The sequence below is a fragment of the Oxyura jamaicensis genome, chromosome 5 (genome assembly GCF_011077185.1).
Source record: "Oxyura jamaicensis isolate SHBP4307 breed ruddy duck chromosome 5, BPBGC_Ojam_1.0, whole genome shotgun sequence".
Taxonomy (NCBI): Eukaryota; Metazoa; Chordata; class Aves; order Anseriformes; family Anatidae; genus Oxyura; species Oxyura jamaicensis.
The window spans coordinates 45,835,660-45,857,242 of NC_048897.1; the positions used below are offsets into that span (position 1 = coordinate 45,835,660).

Genomic DNA, 21,583 nt, shown 5'->3' on the forward strand with positions numbered 1-21,583 from the left:
AAATAATTATTTTTGGTTCCAGATCTGACTGTTGTGGAATTTTAAATATTAAAATTTTTAATGCAAATAAAAATTGCATCTCTTTTAACCAGCTTCAATGCTTTTATTCTGAAATTAAAGGCCTCTTCTCCAGCTCTTCTGTAAATTGCCAGGCAGCTGGGGGCTGTTGTCTGCTGAGCTTCTAGCTTCCTCTTGTAGCATTTATTTTTTCCCCTCTGGTCAATGCTTGGTTTTACCATGGGTGTTTGGCTTGGCCCAGATGAGAAAACAAAAGGAAAAAACTGTGCCTCAGCGGTGAAAGTGTGTCAGTTCATTTTGTAGCACAATTTTGATTCTTTAAACTGGAAGAATTTTGGAGGCTGGAATTGTATGGAGGCTGCAGAGATCCAGCAATGACTTCCAGGCCTGTAAGGCTGGGTAAATCCTTCCTCGTAAGATCACGTAACTCCTGGTGCCTGTGACAGCCCAGGTAAATCCAATAGCATATGAGCTTCTTTGTGAAAGGTGTCTCTGAACGCCTGATTTGTTCCTCCAGTGTTCTGCAGGAATTGTTCCCTATGAGGTCCCCTCAGTGCAGGGGACGTCCGAGGCATGTGTTCACAGCTGTGAAGTGCATTTTTTGTACCTTTATGAGGATAATTTTGTTTCTTTGGGTCTCAATGAACTGTCTGGAGCATAGGAAAAAATGAGCATGTGAATCTCTTGAGCGAGAGGCCTGTTGTGCTGATAACGGTGTCGTGGACAACGGTACCTCAGACACTGTGGTGATTCCACAAAAAATGCTTGTTTTCCTGTGTGTTTCCACTTCCACTTCCCTTTGTGATCGGCTTTACTTGTTAAATTACCCGGCCTAGGGCTGGTGTGAGCCCTGTTTGACACCCAGTGGAGGGAGAGCTGATTCCCAGCTCCGTAACTGGAGCAGGAATTGCTGCAGCTTTACTGCTGCCCTCGCTGCCTCCCTTCAGGCTGCCTGGCTTCAGGCACCTCGTTCACCACTGCAGGTCGGGGACTAAAATTTCACTTGCAGCTGATGGAAAGGTAGATCTCCCTAGAGGTCCCTCCAGAGCACCTCGCTTTGAAGTATAATTGGAGTGCTCAAACCAGCCACAGGAGCTACTTTTGGTGGTTTAGAGGGGGCCTGGCTGACAGGCCGGGCTGCTGTGAGCTGCTGCACCCCTGAGCGTGTGGCACCGCTGGCAGGCAGCCTGGGTGTGCTCCAGGAGCTCCATCCCTGTGCGATGCTTCACCTCGTACCCTCTGTCAAAACCCACTCCTCTGCTTCTTCCCTGTAGACGTTCGTCAATGACGTGAGGATTCCTGACCAGAAGTACATCACCCTAAAACTGAACGATGTCATTCGCTTCGGCTACGATATCCTTTCCTGCCTGAAGATGCAGGCTTTGGGTTTTGTGCTGTTTGCTGCACAGAGAGTTAACAGTTCCTGTTGTGGCTAATGACTAAGGGTGTTTGTGTTGCCTCCTGGAGCCATTGGATGGCTCATCAGCTTTTGTTTCTCCACCTGGACCTGATTCAGAACAGATCAATGAAGATGCCTTCATTGGACTTTGAATCAGGCCCTGCGCTGGCAGTGGTGACTGCAGAGGTGCCACATCAGTCTGTCTAAGGAAGGGTTGTGGTTTTTTTTTCTTCTTATTTGGGATCTCTGGGTGGCAGCTGTAGCTGGTACCAGCCTGGGAGCAAACATGTTTCATATGCTTTTATAAAAACTTAACTTTTTTTAAAAACCATCTGATATAAGTACTTTTGTCATTCATTTTGCCCACCTGCTTGCAGACAATTTGCAGGTCTTTGGCACGCTTAGCTCTGGGGACTTGTGGTCAGATCCTCGACTCTGTATCGATTGAAGCTTGCTCCTGCAAATTGCTTCTGCCACAAAGTGCAAGGGTAAAGCTCTATTTAGCAACAGAAAATTTCACCTCTATCTGGGGAGGCCGGGCTGCTGTTACTGCTTGGTTTACAGAGGCACATCCCGCTAAGGTCTGCTAAAATGCCTTTACCTTCATCCCTTTCTTTTCCATCCTGATGTGGCTATTTGTCTGGTGCTGTAGATTGACAGAGGTAAGTAGAGGCTCCTACTGCTGCTTTTTCTTATCATCAAATCCCTTTCCAGAAAAGCACTCTTTTTTGGTTGCTTCTAACTGCTAAACTTAACCTGCTCAGGCTGAATTTAGAAGTCACAAATATCTTCTCCAGGTTTCTTGTTTTCTTTTGTGAGGAGTTTAGGTTAAAACAACCCAGACCATTCTGAAAGTAGAAGCAGGGAGAAGAGGTTGGCTGGAAAACTCTTGTGTGTCCTTGACCCCAAGGCCACATTCTTGTGCTCTTCATTGTCCCTGTGATATATATGATATTTATAAATAACAAATCCTTGCTTCATGGCGGTAGTTTTTTTTGTTTTTTTTTAAAGGGAGGTAGTTGCTAAATCTTTTTGGAAAAAAAACATAGAAATACACCTCAGAGGATACAGATTATTTGCCTTTAGAGCACGATTTGGAAAGGGTGCAGCTTATGAAGGTTCAGCCATAAATGGGGAAAAGTCCTGAGTCGTCCCTCGCTGAGTGCTGCCCGATACATAATCATGTGGGATCTTGTCATGGCAGGTGGCATCTCAGCACGCACCTGGTGAAGCATGCTAAAGGCAGCCTTGGTTCTAGCTTTTCTTGACTTTGCAGCTTTGCAAATGTTCTTTTGATGTAACTGGTCACGTGTGTTCTGGTCTCTGGATGTATGGGGAAACTCGTCATTTTGCTGTAATTCCAGTCGAGCAAAGGCATAAGCCAGGGCCGAGAGCTTGGGTAGATTTTAGTGGCCGTGATACAGGTTTAAACTTTTTATAGAAAGTAATTCTGAGCATTAAGCAGCTGAGTTAAGTGCTTAGTCCTGCAGCCCTTACATGGATATTCATGTGAAATGAATGATTGCATTTACGAATTGTAGAATTTATTGCCCTCAATGGGAAAACTTCTGAGAATGTAGGTTTTAGACATGGCTCTTTACTTTGGCGGGATGGCTGTAGCAGTTAAAAACTCTTCCTCTCCTTTGCTGCTTTGGTGCCACCCTTTTTAGCAGTGCTCAGAGCCCACCGCGTGGATGGCAGCATCTCCTGTGGCCTCTGAGTCAGCTGTGCTCTATTGCATAAGAGCGTTTGTCTCTTTTCCATTTACAGCTTCACTTACAGACTGTGTGGAGTTTCCCTGCTATGCCAGTATCTCTTAGTTTATTTTTAGTTTAACATTTTCCATCTTTCCTTTTTCCTCCCTTTTGCTCTCTGCTGTCCTGATTGGGTTGCTCATGATGGTATTGCCAGATGCTTCCTTTGTGTTTTTTTTTCTGCAGCATTGCTGGGGATTATTGCCTAGGCTCAAACATACCAAATGCCTCCCTTCCTAAGAGGTCACAGCAGCTCATGACCTGATTTACTTTTCATCCAGGAAACTGCAGTGGCTGAGAAGCCTTGCCTCATCCTGACTGTGTGTGACTGCTCTGTCCTGGCCAGCATGCTGTGTGCAGAGAGCAGTCAGGCAGGAGCTGAGAGGGGCAGGGTGCGAGTTGAGTTTGGGTTCTGGTTGCTCCCTTATCCTGCACCAAGCTGCTGGTGCTCTCCAGAGCTTCTTCTGCCCCTCTCCTGTTGTGTGCCACTCTTCAGTTAGTACAGGTCCCGCTGTCAGATGTGGTTTACCCTCTCTTGCAAACTACACACGACAAAGACTGGGGTGGTACGGAGTGGGGGCGGCTTTTAGCACCCTGTGCGTTTTCAGTGTCACTGTTTTTATGATCCTGTTTTCTTTCAGTGACTAAGTGTTAAATTTCTTTCTGCATCTGATTCCTCTGCTGTTTCCTTAACAAGTTTTGTACATTCGAACATGTATGTCCTGGAGCAAATTCAACACAAGGTCCCAGAAGAAGCATTAAAGGTAAGGGGGTGCGGGTGCAATTGTTTTTTTCAGTGCACTGGTAGTGGTCAAGCAGCCTGAAGTGTTAAAATACTCTTGATGGCAGTGAAATGATCCACAACATTATGCTGTCCTTGGATTGAGACGTAAAACCTTCCTTTGAGGAGAGACATTTCCCAGTTATCTCTGCTCTGATCTCTCTTATCCCTCTGCTAACATGTAGATCAAGTTATTTATGATTTTATGACTGCCAACAAAAAAGGTTACTAAAGCTGTACTGTATTAAAGAACAGTCAGCACATTAACTTCTGGGTGAAGCAGAGCAGAATTTGTTCCCTTCCAGAAGTGGAGCATGGTTGCCTTTCTCTGTGTGTGGTGACTTTAGGCCAGATCCATCACATTTCCTCCATCGGGCTGACATTTGCTTCATTTATTCCTATCGCATCATCTTTGCCTGCAAGCTCCCCATTTCCTTACCAAGAGGTCCTCTTAGGAGCGAGGTGTTTTTTAAACAAAGAGCTCAGTACTGTGTATAAAATGTTCAAGCATCTTCTAATATAAGGCAGAAGAGCAACCCCTTCTAGGCAGGAACCCTGCCCTTGTTCGGGTGAGGGACCAGGTTATCAGTGCCAAGCATCCATCACCTTTTGGCCAGCAAATGCTGTCACCTTAGCCCTGGTTGCAGCTGGAACCTCCAGACTCTCTCCAGACTTGGAGAGGATCAGAAGTATAACAGCCAGGATTGGGTAAATGATTCATTGAATTTACTCAGGGATAACCCGAATGGCTACACCCTTTGATTAATTTACTTGTAATAAACCCACTTTTAATGAGTTCATTTACTAGGCCCCAAGTTAATAATGGAGTCTGTTCTAAGGCAGGCTCATTGCTTTCCTGGCTGATGAGAGGGTTTGGAAAGAAATAATTAAAATATATTTTAATTGCCTTTTTCTGAAAGATGGAGATAATGCAGATGAAGGCCCAGAAAGAATTTATGTTACTTTAACAACAAAGGGGATTCCAGGATTTGAATCCTGAACGAAAAATGGCATAAGTTCTGATTGTTCTTGGTTTACTCCTTAAAGGGTTTGGTAATCAGCTATTTTGCAGAGCTGTGTCACAGTGACCTTCTCATGGGCTGTAATTGTCACTTACTGTCCTCCAAAGGAGGTATTTGAAAGCCTCTCAAGTGGCATTTCTGCTGTTCTCTAGCCTCTACTTAGGTGTGTTTTCTTTCTGTCACAGAACATAGCCACAGTGTTTGCCTTTGCATGATCTGTTTGCAGGGAAGGGTGGTTGGTTATCTGCCGTGGGCTGCCACGCAGATCTCACGGGCACCCTGCAACTGTCCTTATGTCCCTGCAGCACGAGAAGTACACCAGCCAGCTCCAGATGAATTTCAAAGGCACGGCGATGAAGAGGGCGGAGCAGCCCATGGAGCACGGTGTCTACACGGAGTCCCAGCAAGCGAAGCTGGAGAAAGGAGAGAGGAAACCAATTACAGGTACTTGCTCAGAAACCAGTTGTTCGAGATCCAGCATCGTCAAAGCGCTGCTTAATCCCTGCACTGGGTCAGAATGAAGTGCAGTGTGGGTTACATACAAGGAGCGGGTCATCTTTCTAAACCTCAGTATTTCAGATTCTCAGTTTTCAGAGATTCAGCCTCCCAGGAAAAAAAAAAAAAAGAAACTGGCGTGGTAGTTCATGCATGCCTTGTCACTGTGTGCATGCTAGAGAACCTGTGGGCTGAGCAGGTTTGGTAAGTTCTTTGGCACCTGTCTGGTCTATTTTTATTTTCCTAATCACGAGCTGGTGTTTGAACAGAGATGGTGACTCACAGTGGAAGATGCATGGCTGCTGTAGCGTGGTACTGGCAGCCGGGCAAAGCAGTAGCAAGGGATTTGTTCCAAAAAGCCATGTATGGTCTTAAATTACTGTATTTCCTAACACCCCATGATGTGGGACTGAAACTGACTGCTGAACTGGGAGGCATTTGCTTCGGGTTCATTGTTACCTGGCTTCAGAACTTTTCTATTTGAAAAATTCCTTTTGTTGCCTGTTTCTCTTCCTTCTACTACCTTCCTTTAGAGCCTCCTGTTCATACCTGCCTCTGTGTGTTCCCCACTGTGGTGGGCCAGGACCTCCCCAGCCGTCTTGTCCCACCCAGCTGAGCTTCCTACCTCCTGTACATACTACCCTGGCGCGTATGCTCTGTGTTCTGTTCAGATGTCAGTTGGTGGCCTTCTAGAGCTTGATGATACACAAAAAGAGGAAGAAATACGGTATAAAGCATCCAGATGACTCATGACTGCCAGTGGTAGTCCTGCTTGCCAGGATGGCAGAGCGATGGGAAGCTTTAGGTGTAGCAGAGGCAGCCCATCTGCAAAGTGGGCCTGTTGGAGGCAGGGGAAAGGTGAGTGGAGGGAAGATGATGGGCAAGTAGGAGTGAGTGTGTCTTGGGATGCACTGAGATGTAGGCACAGCAGCTTTCTAGAAATGCGTGCAACTTTGGGTAAATCCGTTAAGGTTTTCTGATACCTAATTGGAGTGGGTTGGCTGACCTTAATCTCTGTATTGTCTTTGTGAAAATCCCTCGGAGCTAGCATGGCACACTAAAACCAAGTAATGTTTCTCTCCCATATTTTCCCCTCTGTTCTCATTGCCTCCACTTGTGCATGGAGGCGGTACATATCCCTGACTGCTGTTCTCTGGGCTGCAAAACCCTTATTCGTGTGGATTTAGAGATTTTGTGGGTCACCCTCCCCTCGTAGATGGGGCATTTGGGACTTTACCTCACAAGCGTGGAGTTAAAGGGATGAAGTTGGGGATTAGCTGTGATACCATGGAGGGTGAAAAGAGGAGAACCTCACTGGGGAGAGCTCTCAGCTGAGCTGTGAGGGGTGTTGGGCTCTTGGGAGGTGTTGCCAGTAACTGGTCTGCGAGGCCCAGGTGGAACCAGTTTGTGTTTCCCTGCCTGGTTGTGTGAATATTTTCATTTTTATTCTTTCCATCTTCTTGGTTTTAACCTACATAGCATAGCGGTTGATATTTGGAAAATCTCCCAAGTCAGGAGATGCTTCAGCGAGGTGCCCCTTCTCTCAGCGTGCGGTTCGCAGACCTGCATTGCATCTCTGTCACTGTTAGTGGGCATAGGCCATAGCTCGAAGGTTTAAAAAAAATAAAAATCAAAAAGCTGTCAGTACTTGCTGGGGGCCAGAGGTGGTGCATGCTCCACGCAGTGGGGCTGATGGGCAGGTGTGAGAAGTCGATGATGCGCTGCTCACCCGCTGGAGGATGGAGGAGTTCAGGACGTTTTGTTGGAAGCATTTTGCTGGGTTGGGCTGGAGCCTGTGGAAGGAGGCTGAGCATTAAATCAGCGCCTCGCTCTCCAGAGAGCATCTCCGTCACGTGAGCAGAATGATCAGCGGGTTCCCTTCTCCTCTGTGATGTGACTAATTCACCTTGTCTTCAGCTGCACACATGCACAGTGCTTTTTTTTTTTTTTTCTCTGGCGCTTGGAGGAGTGGCAGCAATTTCAATGATCAGCGGAAAGAAGAATGTGGTGTTCTTACGGGGAGTGGGCTTGCTTAGTGGCAGCAAAAAGAGGCTTTGGGGAAAAGAGCTGTTTTGCTAAGCCCGTAGGTATTTAGGAATTTGCATTGACTAATTAAAGCAAGGTCTGGGGCGACAAAAAGCCTTTAGAAGGATCGCTTCCCAGGGCCTGGCTGGAAGAGAGGCAGAGGCAATGCAAGCTTTCAGGGAAGAGGTTTAACAAAACAATGCCAACAATTAGAGCTGCTTAGAAATGGGAGGAGGTGAGGGGCTGAGGATAAAGAGATCCAGCCGAGGGAACTGAAAACAGCTCAGCCCTTTATTCTTCGTGCTGTGAAGGGGCAGCGTTTGGGTTTGTGTTGCCTGTAAGCAGGAAGCCATCCGTCCTTGGGAAATGTGTTTTAAGGCAAGGAACTTGGTAAGACCTGTGGGTTAGATGTTGGTATGAATAAGAAAAGTGCCCACAGTTCAGCTAGTTAATGCTAAAAATAGCCATCAGCTCTCGTGTTTAAAGCCTTAAGTCATGGGGAGGCCAGGTACAGCCTTAAGCGGAGCAGATTTTAATGCTGTCACGCTCCCCATCTGTTGCTACCTGAGCTGAGGTACTGGATGAGATAAGCTACTTTGTGGTCTTCTCAACACATCATTAATCCTCAGACTGATCTGAATTTATTATTTTTAAAGCCCTCACAGGCTGATGGCAGTAGATAATGCTGAAGCTGATGACTAACCTCTGAATAAGTGCTGCAGGCCTGAGTTTCCACGCGGGGAGGCAGCCCGCAGCTTCCAGCTGAAACGGGCATCGCCGACTGCAGGAGCAGGACTCGAGTTTCTCCCAGGATCCTTGAAACAGGCTTCCTTGCTGGGTTGGTGCTGGTGTAATTGCAGAGTGCTGTGAGCAGAGCAGCCGACTTGCAAGTCGTGTCTGTGTCCGGTGCTGAGGTCAGCAGGCAGTGTGGAGGGAGGCAGCGGGAGTTGTGCCGAGTTGTGGAGTGGTTTCCATGGTCCTTGGCTGCTTTCCCCATGAGATCATGGCAATAGCTACTTAGACACACAGCCCTGCTCTAGCCTTTAATTTAGGAGAGTGGCCGTGGTGTATCTGCTTTTCATCTGCGCTGGTTTGGTGGTACCTGCAGCATGTTAAAGGTTTCGCCGTGTAATTCGTACAAATAAATTTGTGATTATCAGCCTGATTTGAAAGCCTCCAGGATTTGTGTGTGCTCACAGCAGGTACAAAAGACCAGGGTTTAGGTTCACGTGCACACAAAACAAACACTGCGGTGAAGAGCCAAAGAGTTGCTTTGTGTTTATCCCTGTATTTTGGAGGAGAGGAAAAAGCAAAGACATTAGAAATTAGTTTAGAATGTTTTAAAAGCTAGATCATCTTTTTTTTTTTCCTTCCCCCTCTGCCATAAGCAGCCTAGTCTGCATCTTCTGAAGATGGACACTTAGGTTATTAATAATGAATCAAAAATGGCATGACTGAGAGCAAGCTGGATTTCTCATGCTGTTGTTACGACTTGCTGTAGACAGCTTCAAAGCTGCATGTGCTTCTGTCAGCAAAGAAATGTGCTGTTGCTGTCTGTCTTGTGACTGTTTGAAGCTCTGTAAGGACTCAGGCAAAGCACAGCCCTCCGTCCTGTCCCAGCCAGGCAGCCTGGAGGAGAGCCACCTTCAAAGGAAATCAGACCCCTCTGTCGGGAGAGCTGCCTGCTCATCTGGAAGCTGCTCTGCCCACTTGCTGATGGAGAGCAGCATTAACACAGATTTGCCCTTTCCTTTTCATCACCTGTACTGTATCTTGGTCCTGCTGTTGTTCTGTGATTCACTTCTCCTGAAATGCACCCCTTGTACTGAGACATCTCATTTTCTCTCGTGGTGCCTCTCCTTCAGATGATCAATAGCCGTGTATTCATTACATTCTTGTCAGACTTGTTAAACAAATGGACATCCCTTGTTTTGTGCTGAAGCAGCCTTCATTTTTTCTTTGGAGTGAGAGCCCCGAAGACTGAAATCCAGGAGCAGAACATGTGTGTGTCGGTGGTCTTCCCAGTACTACGCTGTCACCCATAGCTCAGTGTTTATCTGCCTGAACGCTTGTGCTGACCTCAATTCAGTTATCTAAAAGGATGGTTTCCAGGCTGTCTGCCTGAACTGATGAGCCAAGAAATATGTCTAAATGAATTGGCACCATCTGGCCAGCCTGGCACGGAGTCGAGAGAGGTGGTAACGAGCTGCCATCAATGGGAGGCAGTCTGATATCATTAAAATGACTGTTAGTTCTCCTAGTTGTTCCTTGCTTCGCTGCTGACTCGAACAAACCCCGAGCCTCTGATCCTCCAGGAGCTTCCAGCTGACACCGAAATGTAGCAGACAGGTTGTGGCTTCGGAGCGGGCTGCGTGGCTCAGGACACAGGGAGATGCGCTGCTCTGGATGCTGCTGGCCCAGGTTGAGGTTTGCTACCCAAAATACATCCCAGCTGGTGAGGAGCTGAGCCCCCTGGCAAAAAACGGTGTGTGTAGCTGCTACCTGGCCTGCTGCTGTCACAGCCATCTGGTTTTGCTGCCTTCCTATCACCTCCTCCCCCTCTTCTATCCAACATTATGGCACTAGAGCTGCAGTGGCTGTCGGGGCAGTTGTGCTGGCAGGTTAGAAGGGGCTGCAGTTTCTGAGATGAGCAGGGCAGCGAATTCATGTCGCTCCTCTGGAGTCACAGCGATTTTACCCTGGCTCAGGATCTGGCCACTTTCAGTGGTAGCTGAAAATGAGGGTGTCTGTGTCACTTGATAATGTTATTTAAAATGCAAATTAACGCGAAGGCTCAGTGGAAACATTAATTGCTCTTAAAATATTGAAACTGGCCCCAAATAGCGAGATACCGACTCCTCGGCTTCCCATCTGTGCTTTTTGCGGTCTTTGAAATGAAGTTGTAGTTCCCTGTGGGGGCTGGGAGAGGGAAGGAATGACAACTAACCCGTGGAAGTGGAGTGATGGGCTGCACTGGGCACGCGCTGGTACAGGCTGCTGCATGTGTGATTCACTCCAGGGCCGTGGGAGCTCCCTGTTATTTTGGATGGCCCTGGGGTGGGCAGGAGGGACCTTTTGCCATGGTGCAGTCACTGCAGTGGGGCTGCTTCCACCCTGGTGGTCACGGGTCCCTGAGCTCTGCTCAACCTGAGGCAGTGCTCCTTGAGGAGCCCTGGGTTTTGGCTTTCTGCTAGCTTTTGTCCGAGGGGGAATTTAGGCATTTCCCAAGTACCTATTAGGGCTTTTAGGTTAGTGGGGTAAATTTGAGAAGGCAAAGGAACTGGCTCATTGTTCTTTATAAATTCTTTTTTTATCTTTTTGCTTTCATTGCAATCCCAAAGCTCCCCATCAACCAAGGTTGACTCGATTTTGCCTTTTGTCCTGTAGCAGAAAAGCTCTTGTGTCCTGTAGGCAGGTGGTGCACAGAGCTGAGGGCAGGAGCAGCTGCTGGGAAGGTCTGTCCTGCAGGATGGATGTGAGCTCCCTCAGCTTCTGCCCCTTGGGAAACAGACTTTTCTTGGAACAGCTAGCTGAAAGCTTCTAGACTAGGGGCCCTTTGGGATCCTGGTGAGGGGCTGGGGTGTCCTGGAGAGATGGGCTGTAACGAAGCGCCTCCTTCCAAGCTGTGAACAGTAACAGCACCCGTGCTTGGGAAAGGTGTTGCCTGGGCAAGAGTGCGAGCCTGCCTTTGGGTTTCATCTGCAGCAGTGCGTGTTTCATCTCCGTAGTACGGTCAAGATTTGTTCCACCAGCAACTGAAAATAAATCAGTATTGAGCTGGTCAGAATTGGTCACAGTAATGTGAGTGTCCAAAACCTCGGGGCTGAGTCCTTCACAATGATGGTGACAATCGATTGCAGCGTGGATGTGACCAAACCCTACCTTTGGGTTTCTCTCCTCTTTGACAGGTTTTTGAGTAGGTTGTTACTGTTTTTTCTCCTTTGCCTTTGAGTAGTTTACCGATACTCAGTTATGACACACATTACTTCGCAGTTCCAATTTATTCATGGTGAAAAATGCTTCCTCCTTTGAACGTTCAAAGGCTGCCTGCATAATGGCAGTACAATTTATCTTGTACGCGCTCTAGGCAGAAAGGAGAGTAATACTTTCAGCCTCTTTTGATCCTCGGTGTGAAGGGAAGCAGCGTGCTTAATTTTGAAGCACAAAAATCTCTTGAAAAGGGCATGTGGACTGTGTCTGTGAAGCAAAATTTTTACCTGTGGTAACAGATGAACATATATATTTATGGAACTATTCTATAACAACAACAACAAAAAAAAAAACAACCTGAAACAGTGGCCATTTACAACAACATCAAGTTGGGCTTCATTTTTTTAGACTCTTTATTTCTCTTCCTCTCTCCATTTCCCCTATGCCAGCAACTGCTCTCTGTCCTGGCCTTATTACAGCAGGGAATGCGAAATTGCAGGGCTGTTTGAGGGCTGCTTTGCACAGGGCAGCATGTGGCTATAAAACCCCAAGCTGAGCAGCAGCTGGCAGTAGAAGCCCAGCTGTGGCTGGAGTTGGAGTTTGAGACGTGTCTGGCGAGGTGCGTGCTGACGGCTGGTACGGGTAGAGAAGCAGCTCCGGAACCCGGGCTGTTCACCTCAGCCCCTGACCTGTACTTGCATCTCTGTCACCTTTATATGAAAGAACAAAAGCTACTTTATTTGCCTCTCATCAACTATTACAAAAACATAAGCTAATGACTGTGAATACAGGTAAATTGAGCTTTTTTTTTTTACTTGAAACATAAACAGCAGCAGCCCAAGGCACTGCCAAAATGCAATCTTGTTCCGTGGGAGAAAAAATAAAAAGAGGTGAATCAGTTCTTTTGGGTACCTGTTGCAATGAAGCCCTGATCTTTCAGTGAGTGCTCTTGGAGTAGAGAAAATTATTGAAGTGTGGCTCTTCTAGAGGGTTTTTCCATGTAACAAAACTCTCCTGCAGTGACTGTGGGATCCCCCTGCTTTACGCTTTTGAGAACAAGGGTTTACTTCTGCTTTATGTATGTGTAAGGAGATGGTTTTACCATTTTCCCTAAATTTGTAACCCTTCAAGAATTTCCTGCTGTAGGATGTGTGTCATTTAGAGTGGGAGTAGTGAATAGTTGGAAGAGATTCCTGGCCTCCTGACATCCGAGTTTGTGGTGGGGCAAGAAAGGGCAGAGCTAAAGTTTTCCCAGTTAAGAAGAGGGTAAAGGTCTGATTTTCACCTAAATTGAAGGTGAGTTGCAAATAATTTTGTGGTTGGCATTTTGTAGTCTGTCCTGCTGAAAATCTTCCACTTGCTGTAAATGATGATGAGTCTGGAGAGGATGAAAAGCCAGTATTTGGGAAACACAGCTCTGAAAGACAGTGAAGGGAGGTGAAGTCTGCATCTTCTAGCTGAGTGTGAACAGGGAAAGGAAAGAAAAAAAACCTGAACTATTCAGTATAATTTGCTGTTATTGTGACTGTAATGTAACAGGTACAGAATCTCATCTGACCCTGCTATTTTCCCCCTTTTGGCATGCGGTTGACTTCTCTGAACCTTATGAATTGATATTTTCTGTGTCAAAGTAGTTGTTTATCTTCTTCCTAGAGACCAATACTTACCGCACCCCTCTTTATGGGCAGCCTTCCTGGTGGGGGGAAGATGATGCAAATAACAAGGAGGACAGAAGGCAGGAGGAACATTATTCAGGTAAGGGAGGTGAATTTGTGGGACAGAGAAGGGGGGAGAGACACACAATTCCTGCATGTTTTTTGTCTTTCTTGAGTGAAGTCATCCTGCTTCAAGGCTTTAATTACCACTTTTTGGTACTTGTTATATTTGCACATTGCTATGTGTAGACTGCTGCCAGTGAAACCAGAGTAAGGGAAAATTAAGATGCTTCCACTAGAACAAGTGAAGGTTAAAACCAGCAGTTGTGGAGTAATTCAGTACGTATGAGAAAGGCCTCGTGAAGCTTGTTTGAGACCCAAGTTATGAAGCAATGCTCTATATGTGGTCATACGCAGCCCACCTGAATAAACCATTCAGAGCGAGTCCATCTGCTGGGAATTTCCTAAGAGGCACTTGACTGGATTGGACTGATGCAGAAGCTCTCCGTTTTTCACCTCATCGTGCTTAGCAGCTGTTTAGCCTCACCACTCCTGTTGTTGTGAATCCATATGCTTGGAAGATGCCTATTTTTATATTTGTGCAGTAAAGCTGGTGTTTCTATCAAACATGCTTTCCTGCACAAAGACGAGCTTTACTTCAATGTACATCTGTTTTCAATGTACATCTGTTTTACACCTTCAGAAGGAGGGGGGGGGGGGGGTTGATTAGTGGCCCTCCCAAGAGACTGAAATAAGGTGAGTGACCCGCTAGCCAAGAGGTTTGGGTACTACTGAAAAATGTGTTTGTAGCCCTGTTGATGTTAGAGAATTCAGCACTGATCCAGCAAACACGTGCCGGTGATTAGCGTTACACTCTCAAGCTTTTCCTTTGAACTGGAGAAAGTGCAGCAGGTGTGCGTGTAGGTGAATTCAGCAGAGTGAAACAGGATGTATCTCCCTGCCACCTCAGCTCAGCATACAGAAACCTCGAAATGCCACCAGCCACGTAGGTTCTGCCAAAATATACAACTCTGTGCACGTGTGCTCAGCTCTTTAGAGAGCAATGGAAGAAAGCAAAGTGAATATGACAAATAGTGATCTGAGGGTAGCAGCGTTTACACGCCCATTTCAGTGATGAGGCCACAGTATAAAGCTATCTAAAACAGAACTTGTATTCTTGAATTCATTTTAATGAATTCATTTTAAAATTCAGCTAATGTTTGTGAATTTAAGGCTTTCTTTTTTGCTTTATTTTTTCTTTTCCTTTTGTAGATAGATCAAAAGAGATAGCCCAACATGAAGAAGAACTGAATGGCAATATTTCTGCTTATAGAGATTCCCAAGAACAGTCGGTGTTTGCTTTCCGGAGAGAGCCAAGTTACTTTGAGATCCCAACTAAAGAATTTCAGCAGCTATCAAAATCTCCAGAAACTCAGGTCCATGAGATCCCGACAAAGGATATCGATGCTATAGTAGCTCCAGTTGTACAGAGTCATGCCTCTTTCACTATTGAATTTGACGACGGTACCCCTGGTAAAATAAAGATAAAAGATCACGTAACTAAATTTTCACTCAGACAAAGAAGACCTTATAGCAAGGAGCCAGCTCACACAGAAGTGATGTCAGCAGAGAGCAAGGTGGCGGACTGGCTTGTCCAGAATGACCCCAGCTTGATGAGGCGGCAGTCTCCAGGAGACGATGTGTACAGTACCAAGAGTGACCTGCCGGTTCATGCAAAGACGCTTAAAGGTGAGTGAATGTCTTGTCATGTGGGCAGTGTTCACGGTTGGCTGTGTAAATGCAACATACTAAAGGGGGAAAATCCTTCTCCTGTCAGGGAGAACTGCACTTATTTATCTCTGCTCATCTTTGCAAGATGAAGAGTATTTCTTTAATTACTGTTAATGGTTTTGAACCCAGCAAGTAGGCTCTTCTCACCCAGCCCTGAAGTCATATGTGATGCTGGCCTGGGGACTCTGATCTGGTTTCTCAACATCTATATCCCTATCTTGGCATTAGCAGTGATTGAAAAAAGGGTTTTGATTTTTAAATGTTCAGAGTCATTTCCATGTAGTCAGGCAGGCTGGTAAACATGGTATTATGGTGGATTTTCCTCTCCTGGCTTCTCCTAGCTAAAGAAGTGACTTTTCTATTTAGCTGCAGTCTGGAAGATGCTAAGTGTGATCCTCATGGGTACAATGACCAAAGGTCATGGCATGGTGATTGGTGATAGAGTTGAGATACACATGATCAACAGTGGAAGAAATAGTTGTATTTTTAGTTTAAGAGAAGAAATCTTCTTCCAAAGCTTCTCTGAAATCCCGGACTGTTCAAAAATTACAGGTTTTGTGCGCCTAGTTCCTATTAACTGTGACACTATGAGGAATTCTTTGGAGATTTTCAAATGCAGTTTGTAACCTAATTCTTAGTGCAGCTGGTGGGAGTCACCTGATTCTCACATGACTTTAAATATATTTTTTGCGCGGTCTGAGTTTGCTTGGATGCCTCTCTTGGGCTGTGCACAAAGCAGTGAGGAGAACACCACAGATGACTGCATTCTCGCTGCCTTTGTATTCAGAGGCTGTGCAGGTGCTGGAAAAGCTGTCGTTGCAGACTGCAAATGAAATCATATTGGAGGCTACTAGACCTACCTGTACTTGAGGTCCTTCTTAAGAAAGCAATACCTTGTTTTCCCTCAAAGGAATATTTATTTGTTCAGCCCTTGTTGGAAAAATCTTCCTCTTAATGGGAAGAGTTTTATGTATTATGCCTCCAACTTGTTGTTTTGTGTATGTGTTTTTGAGAAGCTCCTAAGGTCAAGAAAGTTTCACATGCCCAGACAAGGGGGTTGGCGTGACATGGAAATTAAACTCTTTTGCTGTCATTGTTTCTAGTTCTTCCCGATAGGAGAATGTTGAGGTGGCCTGCCTGGGTACTTCAGGTCCTCTGTTCAGTCTACTGTGGCTGTGATAGAAGTTGGTGGTGTTGGGTTTTGTGTGTGGTGGTTTTTTTCCTAATTGAGATTCTGGATTTTGTTGACTTGTTGGAGAACGCAGTCTGTCAGGGATTCAAATGTGTTTCACTAGCTCTCCTCTTTCCTCCTGGAGAAAACCAGTGTTAGACAGCAGCTGCTCATCCCAGGGGTTTCCTGAGCAATGCAGAGAGTACTAGACTGGCTGCACTCACCTCTTTGCAGTCCGTGAGGCATGGAAAGAAGCTGAAGTAACTTAATGCATAATTCGCATATCAAAAATCAACTGTTTGGACATTTGATTAAAAAATGCAGTGTTGGTGGCCTGAGGAGTTTACCTACCTCTGCTTTGGCAGAGGACGGCACGTCATTTATCTGTGGTGGCTGTGTAACGTGTTCTTCTTGCGGGGCTGATTTTGAAGATGCCTTGGAGGGAGGCTACAGCTGGCTGCGTACCAGGTTCGGGTCTTAGGATCACAGACACCCACCACTGGGGTTCATTAGCAACATCTGTTCCCTTTCAGGAACACTTTGGTGAATGTAAAGCTTGGTATTGAGACCAGAGAGTTCAGGTCTTAGCTGCTTGAGGGGATGTGCATGGTGTTCTGCCGGGGCATCCATAGGCACGGTGTTTTTCCTTGCATCCTCACAGTTTGCATTCAGCAGAGTTCCTAGCCAAGACCCTTTAATTGAAGAACTTTTCCCTTTCAAGGACGCAGCTTATCAGCCCTCGGGGCACAATGCAAAGTGCCGGCTTTTTTCAGGAAGGTGTTAGCAGACTCCTCAGAGGACTGACTCCTGGGTTGAATGGTTCTTGTATTAAATTCTAATCTTTCACAGTTAACTCGTGGTAATAAATGGTCTTCACCCCTGTGCCTGGAGAACTTGCAAAGTAGGTTTGAGCAGTTTTCCTTTCAAACACGTGGTATTTTAGCCAGTATATCTTGCTGCATATTACAGTCTAGAGCGCAGAGACCTCTTTCCCCGTTCTCCCGATGACAGGTTCCCGGTCGTTGAATGAATCAAGTTGTGTGCCTTCACACCCGTTTCCTTCTCCAAAAAAAGGTTTGTTTGGTTTTTCTTGTTTGTTTTACTTTAACTTAATCTCTGAGAGTCCTGAACTAAGGTGCTGAGGGGCAGAGAGCATCACTGATACAAAGGGAAGGCTGTAAAGTTGGTTGTCAGTAACAAAAATAAGCATAAGCTTACTTTAAGCTTAGTGAACTCTACGTTATGATTTAACATTTGCTTGGCTGGTGGTAGGCTGGTGTGACTTCTGGGCTGTCACGGTGTGATTCCAAAATCTTCAGGGGAGTGCAGAATCCTGCGAGTTCACTTCTCCAGTTAGATGCTGTTTCATTCCCTGTTGTAGAGAGGGGTAACGTGGGTGCTTGGAGGTGCATGCGCTGGTAACGCACTGCTCTCGTGGCTTCTTCATCACGGGGATTTGGTTCCTTGGGATGTGGTGCACAGGGTTCATTTATAGGTTCTGCGGAGAGATTTCTCCTGTGTAACAGAACAAAATAAGGTAATCTCGGACTACAGTAACTGGGTAGAACGGTAAAATAATGGCATTGCATGTATTTAAATGGCAAAAAGGAAATAAACAACGCCTCACGTATCTAAAACATTCTGTGTTACAAATTCAAAACCCCTTGGGGTTGAAATGATTTCTTGAATTACTTTTAATAATTTGATAGCCAGCCAGCTGTGTAAAGTGGGATTTGGGACAGACTCCTTTTTTTTCCCCTGAAGGGATACAATCCCACTAGCACAGTAGGTGTCTTTGGAGTTGTTTATTTCCTGTAGGATCTTTTTCTTTTAACTCAAAAGATACATTTCAGTTGGTAGGCGATGGCAGGGCCACAGAACCTGAGAATGTAAGTCAAATGCACGACTTGTTTCCAGGCAATAGGCACGAGGACGGGACGCAGAGCGACTCGGAAGACCCTGTGGCACCCAAGGCAGAGAAGGAGACAACGACGACAGGCAGCGAACGGGCGGTGGAGCAAACCAAGCTGCAGCGCCAGATGAGGCGTGACCCCCACGAGATGCTGCACAACAAGCAGGCGTTCGTCATCGAGTTCTTTGAGGACACGCCGCGGAAGAAGCGGTCGCAGTCCTTCACGCACAGCGCTCACTCCTCCCAGAGCGACACCGATCCTGGGCTGAAGACCAAGGTCGAGAAGCGCAAGAACGCGCTGCCGGCCGAGAAGCAGGGCAATGCGGTGCCTCCATCCCACGTCGGGATGCAGGCGGGCAAACCCAGTAACAGCTCCACGGGGACCCAAAGAGCTAGCTCGTTCAAGAGAGAGAAGACAGAGGATCGGATCAGCTCTTCATCCTCCTCCGCTTCCAGAGCATCAGGCAAAACCTACGGGAGCGTTGGGAGGAAGTCTAAAATGGCTCAGGATTTTATGGCCGAGTACCTGCGGGAGACTTCTCAGTCTGGCAAGGCAGGGGCTGAGAAACCAGCACCTCAGCCCGTGCCGGCAGCTCCACGCGTGGTTATATCATCAGAACCAGAGTCTGCCTCTGCTCCACCTCCGGAGGTAAAGTCAGCCCAGGGCAGGAGGAACGACGAGGAAGATAGCGTGAGCGAGACGGGCACATACACCATCGAGACGGAGTCGCAGGATAAAGAGGTGGAAGAAGCGCGGAAAATGATAGATCAGGTAAATGCTGCTTGCTTTTCTGGGCTTGGCCAGCGAGCTGGGGGGCTGAAGGCTTGTGCTTCTGCAGCTGGTGACAAATGGTCTAACTAACTTCATTAGCTGCTGCCATCTTAAATCAGGTGCAGAAGGGGGTTGTGGTTGGTGTGGGAAATCATCCTGGCTGAGCTGTGTTAAGGATAGGTGTCAACAGACTGTGAGGCTGGTCTTAAGATCAGTAACAACAAAATAGCCCAAACAGTAAAAATGACAAACAAACAAACAAACAAAAAAAAACACCAAATGCAAGAAAGCGAGGTAAGCCCTCAGCAAAGAGTGGTCTTGCTTCCAAAATGAGATCAGGTGCTAAGGTGCAAGTGGGCTCTCCGTATGTTTAGAGGGAAGGGCAGCAGCAGAACAAGGATCAGGCTGGTCCTGCTGAGCACCATGGCTGGGAGAAGCTCTGGTCTCCAGGACTGTGGCTGGTCGCGATACTCTGCCTTGGCCATGCCTCACCTCCTGCCCACCGTTACGAATAGTGGAGCTGCACCCCATCGCTGGCACTGCATCCTGTGGCAGGCCGAGGGAAACACAGCCGTGGGCCGGTGTTCTTCATTGTTCACAAGTCCTGGTGGTAGGTGGTGTGTAGTTTTGCTCGGCTAGAAGGTAGTGCTGGCTGGCGGGGCAAGCGCCAGCTAGTTGAGATAGCAAAGGGTGTGGTCTAGGGCAGAGGCAATCCTAGATGGATCATGCTTGTTTAGATTTTGCAAAGTGAATGGTAGCCTTCCAAAAAAAAAAAAAAAATGAGGGTGAGGCTTAAAAATACCCCACCCAGCCAGGCAACCCCAGGGCAAACCAAAGTTTGGCTGATCTTCAGGTTTAACTTTCATCTGCGGTCTATTAGGAAAACAAAACTGGCAAGTTGCTGTGAACATTTAGTGAACCGTGGGCAGGAGGATGGTAAGATTTAAAGGAGGCCTTAATTGAACCTGGCTTTGGAGCTTTATATACGGTGCTCTGTGGGCTGCGATCTAGCTTCCCTTGTTTGTTTGGTTATTACACTTCTTCCTTACATCTTGTTTGAAATGCGATCGGAAGCTTTCAGGGCAGGGTGTTTCAGCCACAGCAAGGCCCTAGTCCTAATATTAGGTGCTTTTGTTGCTCTAGTGGGGAAATATGAGCAAAATACCACAAAAGAAAAACAGTTTCTGGGGAGCAGTCTTGGCAGGTATGTGCCCAGGTCAGGCAGGCTGGTCAAACTCTGCTCTTAGCTGTGCCATAGGCTTGGTGCAGCATAGACGTGTCAGTTGGGAAATAATTCACCAGAACTCTGTATTTCTGTCCAGGAAGGAAGATGATGGGAATTTTGGGCTTGCTGAGGTTCTGGGGTGTTTGCTTTTTGTTCCTCTGCCACTACACACACACTTTTTTTTTTTTTAAGGGAAGTGAGAGTGGAGAACTTCAGGCTATCAGTGTCCAAACTTAGGTACCCTCCATGCTTTCCTCTTCTCCTGTGCTACTTGCAGTCAGGGGAGGGAAACAAGCCTTTCTGAGGCATGGATCCTGCTTACTCCCCTAGGAAAGCTTGTTCATCTCCAGAGGGAAGCTGGCCAGCTAGCTTAAGCACTTGTCTGTCCTTCCATGGCTATGCAAGGCTGCTTTTCTCAGCCCAGTCACTGCTGTAGTCTATGAAAGACCCTGGAGATGGAAATTTCCTTTTTTTTTTTTTTTTTTTTTCCCCTGATTCTCCATGAATTAGCTGATAAATAGATTCCTGATACTCATCCTAAATTTCTCGGGGCTGAAAAGGGGCTCAGTCAGTGAAAGCTACTGCTGTTAAAGACAATGCACCAAAATAATGCGGATGAGAGAAAAGGTGGGTGTGAGTGGGATTCCGTGAATAAGTGTATTTTAAACTGCTACTGTGCAGTAGAGAAGAAAATGATTTAGTTAATTTGTATGGAAGGGTTGGCAAGTGTTTCTGGCCCTTTGGGATCGTAGTTTGTGTGTGAATAAGGCTTCATAGATTTGAATTTGAGGCTAATATTTTTTTCTTTTTCCGTTTTTAATGTCTCCCACACAAACATCTTTTCAGGTTTTTGGTGTTCTTGAGTCACCTGATTTTTCCAGAATATCCTCAGTCTTTAGACCAGTCATAAAAGGTGAAAAAGACGACTCTGGTTCCCATCAGCATTTAATCACTGAAAACGGCACTAGTCAGAAGTCACCCTTGCTCCAGGCATTTGCCTCAAAAGCTGTGAGTGGGTCTCAGGCTGACATGCAGGTACGGACAGTCCAGGTGGATTTGCTGGGAGGGTGGAGGTGTGAGTGGGTTTTCTGGATGGATGGAAAGGTGATGTGTGGGTTGGTTTCTGTTTTGAGGAGACTGGGTGATGGGGATGTGAGCAGAGAGATTTTGTGGCTAAGATTTGTTTTACAAACCGTCTTTCTGACACCACCTTCCCCACCTCATTGTAGATGTCTGCAGCAGCTCAGGGCAGTCAGAAGTGGGTGTCTAGGTGGGCGAGCCTTGCCGACAGTTACTCTGACTCTGGATCTGTTTCTGGGCAGGCTGACGGAGGTACAGGTAAGTCTCAACCTGATGTTACCTTTGGAAGGTGCCTGAATCTAAATCAGGATGATATGAAAAGCAGGAATTATGGGCTTCTGGGTGTCTGGCTGTGGCTTATGTTCTGTTTCAGCTAATGTATTTGTGGGCGGGAAGGGCAGGGTGAATTGTTCCCAGTGGAGCGAAGATAGAGAGTGCCTCTGGTTTGCATTTCAGAGTCATCCAAGTTCTTCAGTGTTGTATTTGATACGACTGAAGGGCACCCGGGAAGCAGAAAGATTATAAGGGCCTTGGGTGTTAACTAGCCGAGTAA

At 46.6% G+C, this 21,583-nt stretch overlaps 1 protein-coding gene across 8 annotated transcripts in view; it reads left to right on the forward strand.

Moving 5' to 3' along the window:
- Nucleotides 1-21,583, forward strand: part of CEP170B (centrosomal protein 170B) — a 57,014-nt gene that overhangs the window by 14,090 nt on the left and 21,341 nt on the right. For 5 of the 8 annotated variants that reach the window (XM_035327292.1, XM_035327295.1, XM_035327297.1 and 2 more), the window contains exons 5-13: nt 1,293-1,371; nt 3,877-3,935; nt 5,280-5,418; nt 13,078-13,179; nt 14,352-14,828; nt 17,053-17,115; nt 17,959-18,725; nt 20,797-20,985; nt 21,180-21,288. In XM_035327292.1, coding sequence (XP_035183183.1) covers nt 1,293-1,371; nt 3,877-3,935; nt 5,280-5,418; nt 13,078-13,179; nt 14,352-14,828; nt 17,053-17,115; nt 17,959-18,725; nt 20,797-20,985; nt 21,180-21,288 — 1,984 coding nt within the window. The remainder of the gene's footprint in view (nt 1-1,292; nt 1,372-3,876; nt 3,936-5,279; nt 5,419-13,077; nt 13,180-14,351; nt 14,829-17,052; nt 17,116-17,958; nt 18,726-20,796; nt 20,986-21,179; nt 21,289-21,583) is intronic. The other 3 variants (XM_035327296.1, XM_035327299.1, XM_035327300.1) reach the window with 1 other exon arrangement.